Source organism: Schistocerca piceifrons, chromosome 8 (assembly GCF_021461385.2).
Source record: "Schistocerca piceifrons isolate TAMUIC-IGC-003096 chromosome 8, iqSchPice1.1, whole genome shotgun sequence".
NCBI lineage: Eukaryota > Metazoa > Arthropoda > Insecta > Orthoptera > Acrididae > Schistocerca > Schistocerca piceifrons.
The window spans coordinates 330,743,662-330,763,989 of NC_060145.1; the positions used below are offsets into that span (position 1 = coordinate 330,743,662).

The following is a 20,328-nucleotide window of genomic DNA, read 5'->3' on the forward strand; positions in this document are numbered from 1 at the left end:
TCAACCACGTTGATGGAAGAATGGAACATGCTACTGCTAGAACTTACCTGCTTTCTGGCCAGCATGGGAGCACATTGCAAACTGTGCACCATCAACCACGATGATCACACTCCCTATCAAAAGCCATGTTCCACCTTTTTTAATGTGAAGGGGACTAGCATTAATCACAGTGGGCCCAGTGTAATTATTATCTTTGAATAAAAGTTTCATCTCTTTCTGTACTGTAACGCAGCATTCTTCCTACATGTAGTCCAAGTTTCTATAAGCTACACTACTTGGCTGTGATACATCACGCAAAAGTTACTTTTCTCACCAAGACCACAAAATCCTATTTACCTGATGCACCTAATACCAATACTCATCACCACCATCTTGAGAATGTTACAAACTAAAGTGGAAAATTGAGCACTGCCTGATTCCATCAGTTTGGTTTTTCAAGTTATCTTTGCACTTCTCTATATCACAGGCAAAACAATTTTCAAATATGGTGTTTATGAATCTATATATATCTTTAATTCCCATTTTGACACATGAATATAGGAAAAAATCATTTTATATTTATTTTAGACAGTGCTTATGCAACTTTCAAGCAGTCCAAATAACTTGTTCTCTGCCTCTGTTGGCAGTCATGGTCTGTAAAAGATGTTCATTTACGTAAAAAAACAAGGAATTACTTCATTTCCAGTGTATACATGGAACCTTAAAACTCAAAATTGTATTCACAGAAAGGTTACATCAATGGTAAGAAATGCCCTCATTTGCAAAGCTCAAAGTTTTAAAAGAACCAATTAAGCATACATAATACTTGCAAAAAGTTACAGTTTTAAATGTTAGCATTAATAACTGCTACAACAACATGTGCATGTTTATGAGAGAGACTATGCTACAGCTTAAACTATAATCCTTACATTATTTGCTCCTGAAAGTTTCCAGATTGCATAAAAAAGGCAACCACAACCTGCAAAAGCGTATAATGTTCCTCTACCCAGAGCTCTGATGGCTAGTGAGACACCTGTCTCCTCGAGTCCTTTATCAAAATTGGCAGGATCTTTCCTTTTGACCAAAGCAAGAGTAGAACCAAAGCCTATAAGTGCTGATATACTGCCCACAGTGGCAAGAAATGCAGCAGCTGGAACAATGTATAAAACAAGCCATTGAAATGGGCGCGCGCACACACACACACACACACACACACACACACACAGGGCATTAAAAATAGTATTCCATATTTTGCGAGATGGTAGTATGGGCAAAAAAAAAAAAAAAAAAGAGTTCAGTAAACATGGGCTCTATAATGCATACACTAAGACCTATGAGCTCTTGTTCAGCTTTGCTACTGTGAAACATCTCTTCTATTGCAAGCTCTCTGCTATTACAAATGACCTACAGAATGCAATAAACAAATGAGAATACATTATTATGTGACTGTGAAACAGCAGAACTTCTAATGTAATCTGATTGCTATTACATATGACTTGCACTTGTTAGTCATCACTAAAGGAGGTGCTCATCATGGTGTCCATTGATAGTAAGGTATACTTCTGTCTGATGTCTTAGGGAATCATCCACTCCCTGAAAAACTCCAGATCAGTTACAGATGCATTGCCAGGCATTGCTAACACATTCCTGTAGTGTTTGTACACCATTAACGGGATTATTATACATCCAAGATTTCAAGTGTCCCTGAAACAAAAAATTAAAGGGAATAAGGTTGGGGAACAAGCTGGCCAACACACTGGATATTCCTGAGCAATCCATTGCATATTAAATTCTGTGTGAGGTACACCCATACATTTAGGAGGAAACTGGGCTGGTGCACCAGTGTACATGAACCTTATCCCCAACAGCTGTTAAAGTGGTACAGTCTCTAGCAGAACAGGCAAATTATTTGACAGGAACTGAAAACACCTTGCACCAATCAACCTATTTGGTAGTACCTAAGGTCCTATTAGTCAATCATCAACAATTCCTGTCAATATATTAATTGAAAATTGGAGATGATGTCTTGTTTCTTCAACATCTTTGCAACAGCAATTGGCAGAACTGCATTCTGGCAGACTGATCTTGGGGTCAAAGAGCTTGGAGGAATGTGCCCCTATTTGCTTCCTGTATCCTGTAGGTCATCTGAAATAGCAAAGAGCTTGCAGCAGAAGAGATGTGTTTCACTGTAGCGGAAATGAACAAGTGCTCATGCACTTGACTGCAAGTGGAGTTTCAATGGTAGATGGGCATCCCGTACAGTGTGGACGGGGATCAGGAAGGACTCAAGTGCTACACCGTTCCCCCTAACCAAGTTTGAGGTGAAGTCTTTCACTGAAACTGAGCCAGTGGGAATAACTTTACTTGTTTTAGGGAAACCTGTTCTGTCCAATGTCAAGAGGCGGCACACACAAAGCCGTAGCACTCTATTAATTGTTGGCAGTTCAAATGTAAGGTGAACAATACTATTCCTTAGGGAAATGGCAGAAAGGGATAGGGAAGGACACCAGGTGCACACAGAGTCTGTGTGTGTGTGTGTGTGTGTGTGTGTGTGTGTGTGTGTGTGTGTGTGTGTGTACGCGCGGGCGCATGCACACGCCTGCCTTGGGGTCTCATTCAACATGTGGAAGAGGTTATTCCAGCAGCCACTGAGGGAACAGGGTGCAAGCAACTGCAGATTGTGGTGCACATTTGAACAAATATCTGGGTTTCAAGGTCATTCTTGGATTATTCCAGCAACTGGTAGAGAAAGTTGAGAAGACTAGCCTTGTGCACCGACTTTCAACAAAACTCACAATTTGCAGCATTGTCTCCAGAATTGATCATGACCTCTTGATTCCGAGTTGAGTGGGACTGAACCAGATATTTTGGAAGTTCTGTAACAAGTTAGGCTGCAACTGCCTGGACTTGCGCCTAGGGTTGGAAACTGTAGGGTGCCCCAAAATGGGACAGGTGTGCCCCACACATCAGAGGCTGCTCCTCCTCAGCTAGCTGGCTGGCTGTGTTTGTGATGCACAAAGGGACTTTTAGATTAAGAAACTCTCCATACAAACCAGATGACGACAGCATATTATCTTCGACAGAGAGCTGTTGTCAGATGTAGAAGTAACTTTGGGTGTGCCACAAGAAAGTGTGTTGGCACCTTTGCTGTTCATGTTGTATATTAATGACATTGTGGACAATATTAATAGTAACCTCAGACTTTTTGCAGATGATGCAGTTATTTAAATGAAGTACTGTCTGAAAGGAGATGCATGAATATTCAGTCAGATCTTGGGAAGATTTCAAAGTGGTGCAAAGATTGGCAGCGTAGTTTAAATGTTCAGAAATGTAAAATTGTGCATAGTGCAGTATGAATATTATATCACTGAGTCACAGTTGGGTTTGGCCAACTCATACAAATACCTGGATGTAACACTTTGTAAGACTATTAAATGGAATGATGACATAGGCTCTGTTGTGGGTAAAGCACATGGTAGAATTTGGTTTATTTGTAGAATACTGAGGAAGTGCAATCAGTCTAGTACGGAGATTGCTTACCAATCACTCATCCTGCCTATTCCAGAATACTGCTCAAGTGCATGGACCCACACCAAAGAAGACTAACAGGGGATATTGAAGATATACAGATAAGGGCGGTACGAATTCTCACAGGTTTGTTTGATCTGTGGGAGAGTATTACAATGGTGCTGAAGAGTGAACTGCAGACTCTTGAAGACAGACAAACTATCCTGAGAAAGTCTACTAACAAAGCTTCAAGAACCAGCTTTAAATGATGACTATAGGAAATATGTATCACTCACATAGGGATTTTGAGGATAAAATTAGAATAACTACAGTATGTGCAGAGGCATTCAAACAATCATTCTTCCTGTGCTCCACATGTGACCGAATGGTAAGAAACCCTAATAACTGGTGAAGTAGGACGTAACCTCTGCCACGCACTTTGTGGTGGTTTTGCAGAGTATGCATGTAGATATGTATATTTTAGTATATTTTATCTTGTCTTGATCCATACTTCCACCTCTCAAATATGGAATACATTTCTTAAACACCCTGAATGTACATAAAAATAAAACCAGCCAATATTCTTCTCAAGCAGTAATATAGCAGGTCTGGCCAGCTGTCTGCATGGCAGTATCTTCTGTAAATATTTCAATGCATGAACATATACTGATCCGTTTTCATTGAAGGTAAAAACTTAAAGGTTATTATGTCATCATGTTGTTCCACAGTTTCTTCTACCGGTTTAACCCACATAAGGGGATCTTCTTCAGGATATTCTGGTATTCATGGTTAGCTAACAACATAGAAGATTTTGTTTTCTATATTGATAATGCTAATATTTGTAAAATACATCAAAGGGAAATCCAGTCAAGGAAACGAATATTATGAGACAGAACCGTTGGCCAGTACTTGTCTAGTACAGGATGTGAAACGTGTAGTACTGCCGACACACACATACAAAAGTGAGGCATTTCCTAGCTTTCACGACAGATAGTTAATTCCTCAGAGAGGAGACAGAGACAGAGTGGGGAAGTTTATAAGGAACTGCAGGTCCCCCATACTCTAGGATGAGAGGGCCCCACCTGTAGTTAGGTTGAGGGTAGGCAAAGATGAAGAGAGAGGTGGCACATAGAGTAGGTCAGGGATTGTTCGTTAGTAAGGCTTGATGATCCAAATACAATGTGTCCACAACCAAGGTGGGACTGAATTTAATATTTGTAAATCCATTCTCCTCCTTGAAACTTTGGCATATAAATTTGTAATTTTTTTAACCACCTGTATATACACTAATGTGTATGGACTTGGATTCAAGCAGAACTGGGACTGAAAGATTAAGTTCTTTGAAACTAAAACTGAGAAATAAACACAAAATGATAATCAAAATAAAGGCAGGGTGTTTGGAAGTGCACATATGTGAAATGAAAATCATCTGTTGCTAGGTAAAATTCAATACTGTATTACTTTACCTCATGCATTCCAACACACTCGAGTCCACCTTACCGTGTTGTTCTAAAGATGTTCTAGGCAGTGCTGTTCAAGCCAGTCCTATCTTCAGTGGCAGTCATCTTGAGGTCATAAAATTTGTTAGGAAGGTTGTGTCGCAGTGTTGACAGAATACTGTAACGCCAAGGAATTATAGGACACAGTGTTGACCAGTTACTGTCCCAAAGGCACAGGTCTTATAATACCCGAACCGTGTGACATGTTTTGTCAACCTATGGAAAGACTCCAGTAACAACATGTGAACACAGCATTATGTCAATTGCATGTAGATGTCACCACTGCCAAAAAGCAAAATTTCTCAGTGCAAGGGTGCTACAAATAGCTGCCTACCAGCAGCAACCGTCAGAGAAAACTTTGGCGACAGAGCAGCACACCTGTGTCTCAGGTCATACAGCCTCCTCCAGCCTGCCATGCTCCTCGGGCCCAAAGTTAAATTCCATTGTGCTGCCCACGGAATCCTAAGAAGACTTCGCCTAGCCACCACCAGCACTGTTACCGTGCAGTTCTTCTGACCAGCAAGAATGCTGCACGTTATAGCTGATGGCGCTACTCATCGCCTCGTCAGTGTGCTGTCTCCCATCAGCAGGCGTAACCTTCAGGGGTGACCGGCACCATTACACCGACATGAAGATGTTGCAGACTGACACCGAGCTAGGCCCACCAGACGAAAACATACACCTCCGTCTGCTCATGCTTGATGCATAATAAAGAGTTTTCCTGAACCCCATCTACTTGATGTGTTCACTTCCACCTCTGATGGATTCCTGCAGTCCCCGTGGCTCGGTCAATTGCACAATCAGTATGTGGGAGAGCAGCTACGACATTCTGACAACCGAGAGAATGGTTTTCAACCCCTCTCCAGTGTTTATATCACTACAGCCTACATTTGGTGGCAGAAGGGGGATTTTAGGAGATACTACTAATATCTTCAATGTCATCATGAGTAAGCAGCAGCAGGTGTGTATTTTAACTGCTAGTGAGTTCCTTGTTTTGCTGGGGAGGTATATACAAGCATAAATAGTAGATGAGTGTAGGTGTAGTTTGGTAAATAGTAGACAGGTAAGTTATAAATTTAGGAGTGCTCCATGGATCTACGCTAGTAATGGGTGGGTTGGTGCCCACGGAGTACCAAAGTCATGTGTGGAGCCTTTCTCTTCTTTTCCAGTTTCTGCACCACACTCCTCCTGCTTCTATCTATGATTATTTTCTCTAGTTCAGTAGGTGAAAGCTGTGATTCAGCATAGACTAGTCTCAACATGAATTGATTGCAATAATGTCCTATAGTAAGATTTTTTTGTATTTTAGTCATGCAAAATCTGTCCCAAAACTGCAAAGTATGGTGCTGAGATATCACACAGACATAAGATTGTTATTGGACATAATGTCATCACTATTCCGCTCCTGGCCCCTCAAAGCTCAGCTGACATGATATCAAAAAGTCTGCTTGAGACAACTGCTGAACCAGTGTAGGGGATTATGGGTGAAAGATCAGAACTGTCATTAGGGTAGTACTCAGCAAGCTTCAAGGAAAAAATCTGATGAGGAGAAAATGCTAATAGAAGTTGAAATAAGGTAGCACATATTGAAGTTGGTGGAGCATCTGTGGATAATAACATATGTCAGTGATATAACACAGCTTATGGAGAACAATATGCGGAATGGTTCTCTCAGGGAAGATGGGCGAAGTTTTATGGTTTGAGCAATGGTTATCCAAGTGTTACGATCAGCAATGCAGATATAGTGACTATCATGAATTCTTCTCGTCAACCATTAAGTCCTCCTGGCCAAATTCTTGTCCTTGCAATTTAAATAGCAGATCTTATGATTTAATTATGAGACACACTCGGTTGATAGGATAATGTATAATGTGGGAAATTTGACAAACATATTGATGATGAGTGATATGTTGAAGAAGACAGGTACAGATTTGTTGCGGGGCTGGATAATTAGCTTTATTGCAACATAAATACTCAACCGTAGCACCTATGACTCCATTAAATAGCACCTTCAACAACAGAATAAAACAAACATAAAAACAAAAAGAAAACATAAGTCAGTGACTGCCCCAAAGATGATCATTAAAAATAGTTATCACTTGCACACAGCATTACATGTCACATAACACACACTTCACCACTCTCCCATTGGTGTCAACAATACTTTCTGTGGAATCGGATGTGTTGTCTGGACCAGATAACAATGGGGCAAGCATAGGCTGCTGATGGCACATAAGTAGTTACCTACATTGTCCTTAGCAGCTGATCTGTAACAGGCAATGGACTGGCCTGAGTGCTTGTCAACTTCATGGTGTATGAAAATGAGCCTGTACCAAGGTAGAGTGTGTAGAAAACAGGTTTAAGCCTGTCGACAGTGATTGTGGTTAGCATACCCACCACATCAACTTTGAATGGCTTGGCTTCCCCCATCAAAAACAAACGGGTAATATGTCTGCTGATCTCTTGGAGCAACAGTGCGTAGTTACCGGATTTGTGTATGCAGTTTTTGTACAAAATCTGACAGATCAATGCAGTCATGTGGCACGTTGGCACAGAAATTGTCAGGCAGTCTTATCAGCTGGCCATAAACAAGTGCTGCAGTTGAGGCTTTCAGGTCTTCTTTCAGTGATGCCCAATGGGCAATGTCTCTGTCCACTGCCATGAGTCATGACATCAAAGCGACACTTACAGCTGGTGGTGCAGGCGTTCAACTAAACCATTCGCTGCCGATTGGTAAACTACAGTTCTAATCTGCTTTGTACCCATAGGACAGAGGGTGCTTTGAACAGATACAACTTAAATTGTCTTCCCTGGTTTATTGTAACTCGTGGAGACACACCAAAACAGGTAATCCATCCCCAGAAGAACATAGTCAAGTGCTGGCAGTAATATTGGCAATCGGGAACACCTCAGGCCAGCATGTAAAACAAATGATTGCTGTAAGGAAGTAGGTGCATCCTCCTGATGTTCTCGAGGTCTAGGTGGATATGTTCAAATCTATGATTTTAAGGAAGAAATATGACAAGAGGTAATCTAATGTGCCAGCTAACTCTATTCCATTGGTAAGCCACACATTGTTGAACATATTGCTTGCAATCTTTGTCCATGTGTGGCCAGACTAATGCTCACTTCATCATTACAGTAGTAGCTCATACTCCAGGGTGTAACATGTTATGTGAAGGTGATTGCCTATTGGCAAAAATCAATAGTCACAAATGGTCGTGGTTCGTGAGTGGTGACATCACAATACAGCACCACAGTTTATGGTTGTAGGCCTGATGGTTGCGCTAACAAGCCTCGTAGCTCGCTATCTGATTGATGTACTGCAGCGAGAGCTTCAATATCGACTGCATCAGTGATTGTTTCAGTCCAAGAGAGAGTATCAACTGGCATGTTCAATTCCCCATCTGCAATGGCTGTCTTTAGCCTGGTAAATGCCAATCTGGCCTCATTATTCCACTGAAGTTTGTCCTTTGGCTTCAGTGAGCCATGCAAAAATTTATTCAGTGCTGCAGCTAGGATGGCATGTTCGTGAACAAATCGTTGGCAAAAATTGGTTAAACCAACAAATCATTGTAATTCTTTAACTATCATAGGCTGGGAAAATTAAGTATAGCTCCTACTTTCTCTTGTGGTGGCTGTACGCATTGTGTGTTGACAGTACAGCCTAGTAACTATACTTCCGATGCACTTCAATAGGTTGGTGAGCAGGCCATGTGCACACAGACAAGTGAAGATCTGTCACAAGTGTGACACGTGTTCCACCTCAGAGTTTGACATGACCAGGACTTCACTGATTTACACTTAGCAAAGGTCTACATCACGTGTGACTTCATCCACGAACCACTGAAATGTTTGGGCAGCATTGCAAAGTCCAAAAGACATTCAGGTAAATTCAAATAGTCTGAATGGTGTGCAGACATTGGTCTTGGCAGTGTCATCCAGTGCCACAGGTATCTGGTAGAATGCACGAACTATGTCCAACACAGAAAAGATGAGCTTACTGTGGACACTGAACGTAAAATCTTTGATATTCAGCACTAGATATCAATCTGGAAGTGTTCTGGCATTGAGGTGTCTATAATTGTCACAGGGATGTCATCCATTATTTTTTTTGGGAGCATGTGTTATGGAGATGACCAACTACTACTACTGCTGCTCGATGCATGGCAGATTCCTTGTGCAAGCTTTGATGAGAATTCCTGCTTAATTATCTTCTTCAGTTTCTGGGGTGTCAAGTGGTGCAGTCGAGCATGAACTGGTAGTCCAACTGTAGTCAAAATATAGTGCACAGTCAAGTGCTGGTGCTGGTGTGGGAGTCTGGTATGTGATCTCGTGGAACTGTCTGAGGAGCTCTATGAACGGAGAATCACCAGTAATCATCCCTACAGTTCTGTCTTCCACACGACGCACTCTACCTTGGCTTGCTATGTTGGTATTAAGTGTCAAGAAGGCATCAGTGATGGAGGTCAGGTAGGAGTCCATAAAATGATAAAAAGTCCACTCTGAGTATGGGATGCATTACATCCGCTATGACTAAAATCAAATTTGTGCCATAGGCCTAAGTTCAACAGTAATGTGACAATGATACACTGTGATTGTTGAACCGTGAGCAATGAAAAGATGGCAGTCATCATTGCTGCAATGCGACAGACAGGCAGATGGATAGGCTGACACATCAGACCCATGTATACCAGAAACTTTAATTTTGTTGTTCAATTACAAACAGTTGATGGCTGCCCTCTGGAGGGCCAGTGGCTGTCATTACTGATTTCCTGCCAAGTTTCCTGTTCACATAGCGGGCTCTACTTCAGTACCTAGGAACTATACCGTCAGTGATACCAGCAATCTTATGACCATCAGAGATCACACTGAGATCACCGATTGTTGTGGGGCTACACAATTAGCTTTATTGCAACATGAATACTGAACCATAAGTCATACAACTCTGTTACATAGCACATTCAAGGATTGGATTGTTTGGGGGAAGAGACCAAACAGCGAGGTCATCGGTCTCATCGGATTAGGGGAGGATGGGGAAGGAAGTCGGCCGTGCCCTTTCAAAGGAACCATCCCAGCATTTGCCTGGAGCTATTTAAGGAAATCACGGAAAACCTAAATCAAGATGGCCGGACGCGGGATTGAACCGTCGTCCTCCCGAATGCGAGTCCAGTGTGAGCACATTCAACAACAGAATAAAACACAAACACAAAGAGGAAACATAATTCAGTGACTTCACCGAAGATAACCACTAAAAAGTTACCACTTGTGCGTAGCATTTCACGGCACATAACCCTGCACTTCTGATTTTACAAAAATGTTTCACAGATATGAATAGTATATAATTATGTAATGTTCTGTAGTTTTAGAAAGATCAAACAAGTATGAATTAGTGATTGTGTAACCATACAAAACCTCCCAGGATCCCAAAACCCTGTCCCTACAAGATGGTTAAAACTGTTGCAGGATGGACAAATGAATTTCAGACTGTCAAGTGTTCTACAGACTCGTTTTGTCTAGACTTAGTGGGATAGCATAGAAAGTGTTGCATGAAATAATGAGTGGACTAGGTGAACAGGTGGGCAAAACCAGCAATTGGAGTTGAAGTGCATAAATGTACCACCTGTCCTAGTATCTGATCAAAGCACGTGTAAATAGTTTCTGGAGTCAACCACTGATTAGAACTATACAAACTATAGAGACCTGTCATTCCTAAAAGTGTCTAAGTGTCTGTCTTAACTAGATTTCATTGGATATGTACCACTGCTACATTCTGGAACAGAGTGTCTCAGAAAGGGAGAGGTATGTTATGGTGTATGCAGAACACTGCAGTGCCAAGTAATTTGAGGATATAGGGATCCATTTGCCATCCTGAAGGCACGAAGCTGACGACGCAACCAGACTGGAAACTTCTCTACACATCAGCCTCTGCCAAGATTCTGGTAATGATGTGTCGACCCAGCATTATGTCAATTACACATGCAGGTCAATACTGGTAGACAGAAACAATGTCAGTGTGATGGTGTACAAATAGCTGCCTAGCAGCAGAGAGGGCTCTGTGAAGAATTCAGCACCAGACTGCAACAGACTTACGCATCAGGTCAGACAGTCTCCTCCAGCCAGCCACAGGCCACCTTCCTTGGGGTTCAAAGTTCAACACCATTGGGCTGTCCCTTGAATCCGGTGAAGCCTTTGCCCGTCTGTGCTAAGGACAGTCACTCGGGCCTACAAAAATGATGCACAAGCTGCACTGGCTACCGAAGCTGTGAGTGCTACACAGCAACTTATCACACGATGCCTCCCAACGGTGTGCATGGCCTCCAGGGATGACTGCTGCCACTGCACTGAAGCAAAGACATAATGGAATCAACACCATGCTGCACTCACTGGGCAAAGGTGCGCACCTTGCTTTTTTTCCTGCACTCCACCAATCTTAGTGCGCCTGGAACTACTATCCCTCTTTTTACAGGCCCCCTCCATTGGCTGCCGATACTACTGCGGATCAAAGACTTTACAATAGTTATTCAGGACACTCAAAGGGCCCTTGCAGCGTCTCACATGACAACCTTCGCCATATCCATCACCACTTTAAAGTGGCTCTATGCAAAGGCTTGTTATCTAATTAAACACAGTAAGAAGGAATGTTGAAAGCACTGTTTCTTTCATGGGAACCTATGTCTCTTCATCCCAGATGTTGGCTGAGCTACTCAGTCAACCTGGGCCATGAAAGATCACCAACTCTTCCAGGTCGCCTCCTTCGTGGTGTGCTTTGCACCAATGCATCGGTTCTTGCTGAACACCTCCCAACCACTGTGCAATAATTTTGGTGCCCTCTTCTTATCCTTCTACCTTTTGAATGCATAAAAGATAAGTTGAAGACTCCACTATCTTTTACCCACATAACTCTGTGTTCGCTAACCTCCCACTGATTGGGAACTGCTTTGGGCTCCAGATTGATCACAATAGGTCCAGGCTCTTATTAGCTTCATAATCCATGATCCATCATCTGAATGTCACTCACAGACTCCTTATACTCAGAGTCTTTGCCTGTACTGGGTTAATCAAGCAGAATCATATACCGCAGTGTAGTTTAAAAAAGGCCTGTTGTATTACTATTCCAGATGTTCTATGGTGAATTGTCCCTACTGGAAACCACACTCCTAGGGGTACAAAAAGGCACCATGACTCAAATAAAGATTGCTGTTACATGAACAACTTTCTACATTAATAATCATTTTAGTAAAAGCAACAACGTGTGCATGAGACCCATTCACTCTAGGAGTCAAAGTGCACTACTGAAGTACACGGAGTACACATGTTTACTTTCATCTTCATTACTGTGTGTGTGTGTGTGTGTGTGTGTGTGTGTGTGTGTGTGTGTGTGTAGATCTTATGGATGCTCAACGGCGAGGTTATCAACACCTTTACATATATCAAAAGAAACCAATGTGGATAAAGCATCTAAACTGTCTGTTGCTCAGTGGGAAGGAAACCTATAAAATTATAGTCATTCACTCGAAGTGCAGTGTTATGTGCAGTGTAATGCTGTGTGCGAGTGATTGCCATTTGTGATTATTATCTCTGGTGCAATCTCTGACTTATGTTTCCTCATTTGTTCTATTGCTTAATTTTCTAGTAAAGGAGTTGTATGAGTTACGGCGTGTTTTTATGTTGCAATTAAATAAATACAACTAGTCCCGCAACATTAGTGACCCGACGTGATGTCCGACGGTCACTAACATGAAATTTGACGATCACTAACGCTCCGTATCATGCTGCATCGCATTAAATACGAACATCTGTGTCAGCCATGTTGCGCATCTTCTGTGTTCCATTTTGTCGTAACTCACGATGGCAGACCCACCACCAACTGCAGAAGGATCTATTGGCACAGTAATTAATCGTGTGACAGTAAAACCGCCACAGTTTTGGCAAAAGAATCCCATGCTGTGGTTTTCTCAAGTAGAAAGTCAATTTGTGCTAGTGCACATTACCGCACACGAAACGAAGTACAGTTATGTAGCTGCTGCACTCAATGAAGATATGGCCGCAGAAGTACAAGATATTCTGGCATCACCACCGAGTACTGATCGTTACACAACCATCAAGAACGCTCTGATTACCTGGCTCTTGCAGTCCACTTTCATCCTGGTTTTTTGCCTGGGAGGGGAGCCTACAACAGGTGGTGGCTCAGTCTTGGGGCGAGATGACTGCCCTGATCTGACACCAAGCTCTGCCGCCTCTAAAGAAGACAAGTGAGGTGTCAGATATAATGACTTCAACATCGGCGAGCTGTGTACTTCTCATCTCCATCAGTGGGCTATTCTTTGTCTTTGACTTTAAGTTTTTTGTCTGAGGTGGCTTCAGAGCCCCAAGCATGGAGGTGGAAGTGACAGTGTTGGACGGTGGACAAGGCTTTATCTTTGAAGGGGCAGAAAGTTCAACAACGTCAGCAACCATGGCCTTCTCTGAAGTTCTGAGGGGAGAGACAGGCTTCAAAGAAACTGCAGCAGTGCAAGTATACTGACAAAGACAGTTTTCTGGACTGGCTGTCTGAGAATGGAAGCAAAGAAGGCAATGAACATGGGCAGCTGCATGGCCTTGTATATCTTTTTGGTTTCACCCCCATACAGGATGCACTTTGTTGTTTTTATCTCCTGGATCTTCTGTTCTTCAAGGAAGACATTGCAGTCCCTCTTCTAAATAGGATGATCCCCAGCGCAGTTTATACACTTCAGAGGAGAAGACCAACCAACTCAGTCATGGGCAGCTTTGCCACATTTACCACAAGTGGCTTATCCCTTACAACCAAGAGTACTGCGCCCAAAGTGCTAGCATTTAAAACAGTGAATTGGGTTTGGAAAATAAGACTGCTCGCTGAGGCGAAGGAAACAAGCCTTAATGTGTTATTGAAGTTTTGTGCTGCTGGAAGTCAGTACAAAAAGAGTCTGATTTCCCAAGATCAGCATTCACCCTCTTCATAATGTTTTGCATGTCAACAACGACTTCCCAGAACCACTCAGCTTTCAATTCTTCAAAACATATCAGTGATGACAAAATGTTGAAGTTGGTGTATCACACTTGACTTGTTCTTCTGACATATCCGTCACAAAATGGAAAGGCAGAGAGACAAAGTGCATGATCATAAGCAGCAATATGGACAATACTGTAAGGAAGTGATATGTCCACATTTGAGGAAGTCACACATCAGGCATTAAGAAAATGTGTTCAGTTTCTGTATGCAATAAAAGACTACACCCTGTATGTTGACAGTGTTAATTGTTATACCTGCAGTATCTGGGAAACCCAGCTACTGGCAGATGAAGCTATTTTTTTTTTTCTGGAGAACTCAACTGTCACCAGCTACATTTTCTATTCATAGAGTTGAACTTAAAGCAAGTTGAAACCCATTACCAAGACGAATTTTAGTAGTCTAGTTAGTCAGCCTGTTCAGCAAAAGAAAATGAAGCAATCATCTCACCCACAAATCAAGGAGCACAAGGGAATAAAGAAAGTCAAAAGCTCTTGAGCAACAAAGCTGTAGTCTGTATCACTGTAGTTCCATACTGTTCCATAAATAGGTAAACAGTTAACTGACGTGGCACAGTTTACTGCAACACTGTATAAAAGCACAAACACAGTAAGAATGATTGACAAAACCATGAAGTTGGTCTCTGCAAGTAGTGTTTCACTCTTTATGGTGTAAAGAAGTAACATGGACTATGAAAGAGATGAACTAATGGTTTTTCTGTCATTGTAATTATTTTACTGTAACTGTTGTACTGATCATCATTCAGTCTTGTTTCATGGAGTTACTGTAAAAAAGAAAAAAAATACCCACTGTATAATATGTTATTGGTAAGAATAATGCAGTAACAATAAAACTACCTTGTATAATTTTAAGCTCTTGGCGTGTTAGCAAGGCCATTTACTACTCCATATCACATGGCCAACCTTGAAATACATGATAAATTGAGCAGTCTTATTCTTGATTCTCTCAAAGGCTCTTGACTGTGCACGCGACAGATTCTCTTGCAGACAATTAATCATTATGATAAGAAAGGAGAAACAACAGCTATCACAGGGTGAGCAAACAGTTATCAAACATTTCAATATATACACTACTGGCATAAGGAAAGAATGCAACTGATTCACACTGTCATCGCATACCTTCAGTGATGGTCCTACCTCCAAGGTTCAATTGATCTGATTTTTGGAATATCCATTTGCCTTAAATACAGAATTCAGTTTTAAGCAGCCTAATCATGTAAGTAATATACCACTTACAATCTACACAGAAATATTCCCCGCAATTGGTAACTCTCTTTGACTCTGTTGTTCCTCGAACAACTTTTTTTTCCCTTGAAAATCCAAATATTCTGAGGCTTTGAAGACTTGTTCAAAATTACAATATTACTTGTAATATGATTTAACTGTGTCATCTATGCCCCTCAATGCTATGGTAAGTATAGCCTTCATTTATTTTGTATGATATTCTGATTCTGTATGCAACCAAGGATTCAGAAGCATTTAATCTAGTTATTCAAGGTGCTTTCTGGGATTTTTAAATCTAGCCTATGGCAAAGTTAAGAAATATATTATTATTATTATTATTATTATTATTATTATTTAAACATCAAGGGTGTCATACGAATCTTGAAGTCATCAACTCTTTTCCTATTTATCAGTTCGTGCTTGAACTATAAGGATTTACACTATGTATTTGGAACCTTCAAAGGAAATATGTGACTGATGCCCATAACACTTGTTACACATTATATGGGAGGTATTTACAGAACATAAAATGGCAGGGGTCTTAACTATATCTCTAGAATTTGTATGCTCCAAAATAAAAAATTAAAATCTCCATTTCATATAACCTCTATTTCTGTATTCTATTATTGTGTATGAATGTGAGTGCACCGAGTGTGGTGTCGCTGCACGTGTGTGTTTGAATGGACACGAACTGAATCTGCATGGGCTGGATACAGCCTGTGGCAGGTGTGCATGTGGCAACATCTCCCCAGCTCTGTCCACCTGCGACTCATGTATATATATGTGTGTGTGTGCAGAGCAGCACTAACTGATTCTCTTGTATGTCCTTTCAGTGTACCACTCACATCTGCGTACTGTGACTTGTTATGTGGAGATCCATGGAGCCTATGTTCTGTTATTTTTCAGTGCTTCATGAATAAAGCCAAATTTGCATACTTAGACCAGTCTTGTGTATTACTTACTTACTACACAATTGGTGACGAGTTTAGAGTGATTTCTGTATGTGCAGTCTTTAAGTGCAGTTTCATCAGGTTTATTCATTATTGGACATTGTGCTACCGGCCCTGATTGAACAACTTGCTTCAGCTGTGACCACTTTGTTGTCTTCCATTGACAAACAGGGTACCCATCCACCGATCCATTCACCCACATTTCCTCCACATGATGATTTAGCTGAGGATTGGAATGCTTAAGAAGAGAGACTCAGACAGCATTTTCTGGCTTTTGGTGTGACAGATTCAAATTTGTGCAGAACCTTCTTCCTCTTGTGGATTACATCTAATGTTTGTCAATTACTGTGACAGCATACCCTTTAAAAGTAAGAGCTGCTGATTCTTGTAATCACTTGTGCAGTAATGTCCAACTACTATCGCAAATGAATGCATGTCATAGCAGCACAAGCTGAATTCTACTGATGCCGCAAGAAAACCAAACCAGTCATACAGGGCCTGGGCAGCCAAACTTCACAGCCCTTGCCATGTCAATTCATTACTGACACCCATCATGACTCTTATGCAGACTCAATGGTGTATGACACAATTACCTGCTTAGCTCCAGACAAGGATGTGTGCTACAAGGTTTTACTCTGTGAAAACCCCCCATTGGCAGAAGTTTTGCAAATAGCACAATCTCTTGAAGTTTCTTGGGCAGCTGGTCACCAAATTGAAGAGTGCCCGACAGAAAAGCTTCTATCCACAAACTAGCATAGATTCAGCAACCATCATTTACGTGAAACACAGTTTGCCCTTTTTCTCACATGATAACCTACAAGCCACAGATGAAAGGCAGTAAGCAGATTGCATATTCCTTGATCTCTGTGTCAACAGAAGAGAATGGTTGTCTCCTTTCCTCGACACACTAATAAGGAAGAAGGCAGTTGTACTCTAGGCCATTCAGTATATAGGAAGAATACACAAGCAGCTCTATACCTGCATGCAACGAGCTGCCACAATCTAGTGCAACGGCAGATAGTGCTGACCGCACTGATATGTAGGGCGCACGTCATCTGCGATAAAGAAAATCTTTAACAGATTCGCCATAGAGAGGAGGTGCTGAGTCACACCTAGGAACAATAAAAAGACCTTTTGGACGAAAGTTTTAATGTGTAACAGTCTTCTCACTGATCCTGTCTGCAGCTCAAGACCTTCTCTATAAGGTGCAAATGTAGCAAATTTATCCTTTACATACCACTGTGTGTACATGTACATTATATACATTAATATACTCATTGGAAACTTGTCTATATCGAAAAATTTTCTGAATATAGTATGCAGTTTTGGTCCTTATGATGAAAAGCACATAAACACGGTGCAAATATAAATATTACACTATGTTACAGGTCAGTCTGTAAACACAATCTTTTCTTGACATTCACTTTTGTTGGCCTCACCAACAATCAAATCAATCTAGTTATCACCTTTCAACCTAACCTTGGCCTGGGACTATGCTACAGATCAATTTGTCACAAGAACCAACATTTCGGGAAAAGGGAGGGAGGGGGGGGGGGGTTTCAAAGTCATATGGACCTCTTTCATAACTGTTGTGATCTTCAGTTTGAAAACTGGTTTGAAGGAATTAGCCAAAATTCAGTGTAGGTACACGTGTTTGAGGGATGGGAGGGGTGAATTGCTTTGATTTCCTCTTGCTGTCAGTCATTTCTTCTACTTCCGTCTCTACACCAACTCCTGGGCATAAGCCTCTTTCAAAGATTTCCATGTCAATCTTCACTGGGCAGTTTGTATTCAATTTTTTTTCCTGCATGTCATTGGATGGAATTTCCCCATCCTGTCAAGAGGACTGACACTGCTCTTTGACTCCCTCATATACACTGTATCAGTGTTTTGGTCCATGTAATGACACTTCAGTCTCTCTCTCTGTTCAATGTCATAGACCCCAATTCTTCTCCTTGCCTCTTTGTCTGAATCCTATCTCTCAGACTCACGCCAAGTGTTGAGTCAGATGCAGGATTAAGAAAGAACATATCAGGAAAAGAACAGGCCTCTACAGCATTGTCAAGCAGACAGTCGGACTAAAGTGGTTTAAACCAAAACACTGATGCAGTACCAGAACAGAATGGCCATGCTGGCTTATGTTAAGTGGCAAGTTGATCATCCACACTGTTGCCCCTGCAACAAGGCTACCACCCATCTTTAATAACCATATGTTAGTGTGGCATCTTCAGAGATATCAATCTAGTGTTATAGGAACCTACAAGACATGCAGAATGCCCTAGCACGGCAAGGTGCACAGTTAGTCGGGAGAGGAAGGGGGTGTTTTGATGACAGACATCTCAAATTAAGTGTTATGTTTTATTACTATTACAGCTTCCCTAAAGATGTCCATGTATCTGACTGGCACATCTAAATAGCCTATTTTGAATGCACGCCTTCCTCCAACAGAAGAACACTTGAGCACACATAAAAAGATATTATGACATTAGATCTGGCAGATGTGGTGCACTTAAGATCACACCAAATATACAGCAGAGGGCATTCTCCAACCTACTTTTTTGTAACGCAGAAACTTGCAGATCTCTAATGACACTTCAAAAGTAGGTAACTTCACAGACAGCTTTCATTTTATATTCCTAGACAGAATGAGACACCGGTACTCACTGCCTGAACATGCAGTGCTAGCCAGGAAGTGGTTATGGATTTCACACCAAGAACTTTTATTTCATCTCATTTCATGACAAGACCAATATCTTAATAAATGTCGCCAGTAGGTCTTGTTATGCGTCAAATTAAAGTTTTACTTTAGAAACTAGGCCTACACTTACATTTAACTGAAGTAAAACTGTATGGTTAAATGATGATGGCGTCCTCTTGGGTAAAATATTCCGGAGGTAAAATAGTCCCCCATTCGGATCTCCGGGCGGGGACTACTCCAGATACTCAAGAGGGCGTCGTTATCATGAGAAAGAAAACTGGCGTTCTACGGATCGGAGCGTGGAATGTCAGATCCCGTATCAGGCAGGTAGGTTAGAAAATTTAAAAAGGGAAATGGATAGGTTAAAGTTAGATATAGTGGAAATTAGTGAAGTTCGGTGGCAGGAGGAACAAGACTTTTGGTCAGGTGAATACAGGGTTATAAATACAAAATCAAATAGGGGGAATGCAGGAGTAGGTTTAATAATCAATAAAAAATAGGAGCGCAGGTAAGCTACTACAGACAGCATAGTGAACGCATTATTGTGGCCACGATAGACACAAAGCCCATGTCTACTACAGTAGTACAAGTTTATACGCCAACTGGCTCTGCAGATGATGAAGAAATTGATGAAATGTATGATAAGATAAAAGAAATTATTCAGGTAGTGAAGGGAGATGAAAATTTAATAGTCATGGGTGACTGGAATTAGAGAGTAGGAAAAGGGAGAGAAGGAAACATAGTGGGTGAATATGGATTAGGGGAGAGAAATAAAAGAGGAAGCCGTCTGGTAGAATTTTGCACAGAGCATAGCTTAATCATAGCTAACACTTGGTTCAAGAATCATAAAAGAAGGTTGTATACATGCAAGAAGCCTGGAGATACTGACAGGTTTCAGATAGATTATATAATGGTAAGATAGAGATTCATGAACCAGGTTTTAAATTGTAAGACATTTCCAGGGGCAGCTGTGGACTCTGACCACAATCTATTAGTTGTGAACTGTAGATTAAAACAGAAGAAATTGCAAAAAGGTGGGAATTTAAGGAGATGGGACCTGGATAAACTGACTAAACCAGAGGTTGTACAGAGTTTCAGGGAGAGCATAAGGGAACAATTGACAGGAATGGTGGAAAGAAATACAGTAGAAGAAGAATGGGTAGCTATGAGGGATGAAGTAGTGAAGGTGGCAGAGGATCAAGTAGGTAAAAAGACAAGGGCTAGTAGAAATCATTGGGTAACAGAAGAAATATTGAATTTAATTGATGAAAGAAGAAAATATAAAAACGCAGTAAATGAAGCAGGCAAAAAGGAATACAAACGTCTCAAAAATGAGATTGACAGGAAGTGCCAAATGGCTAAGCAGGGATGGCTAGAAAACAAATGTAAGGATGTAGAGGCTTATCTCACTAGGGGTAAG

General features: G+C 41.3%; 1 protein-coding gene across 1 annotated transcript in view; it reads right to left on the bottom strand.

Moving 5' to 3' along the window:
* The window catches only part of LOC124711148 (transmembrane protein 242), a 38,158-nt gene that overhangs the window by 15,271 nt on the left and 2,559 nt on the right, over positions 1–20,328 (bottom strand). The window contains exon 2 of the mRNA XM_047241047.1: positions 909–1,129. Within this exon, the coding sequence (XP_047097003.1) occupies positions 909–1,129 (221 nt within the window). The remainder of the gene's footprint in view (positions 1–908; positions 1,130–20,328) is intronic.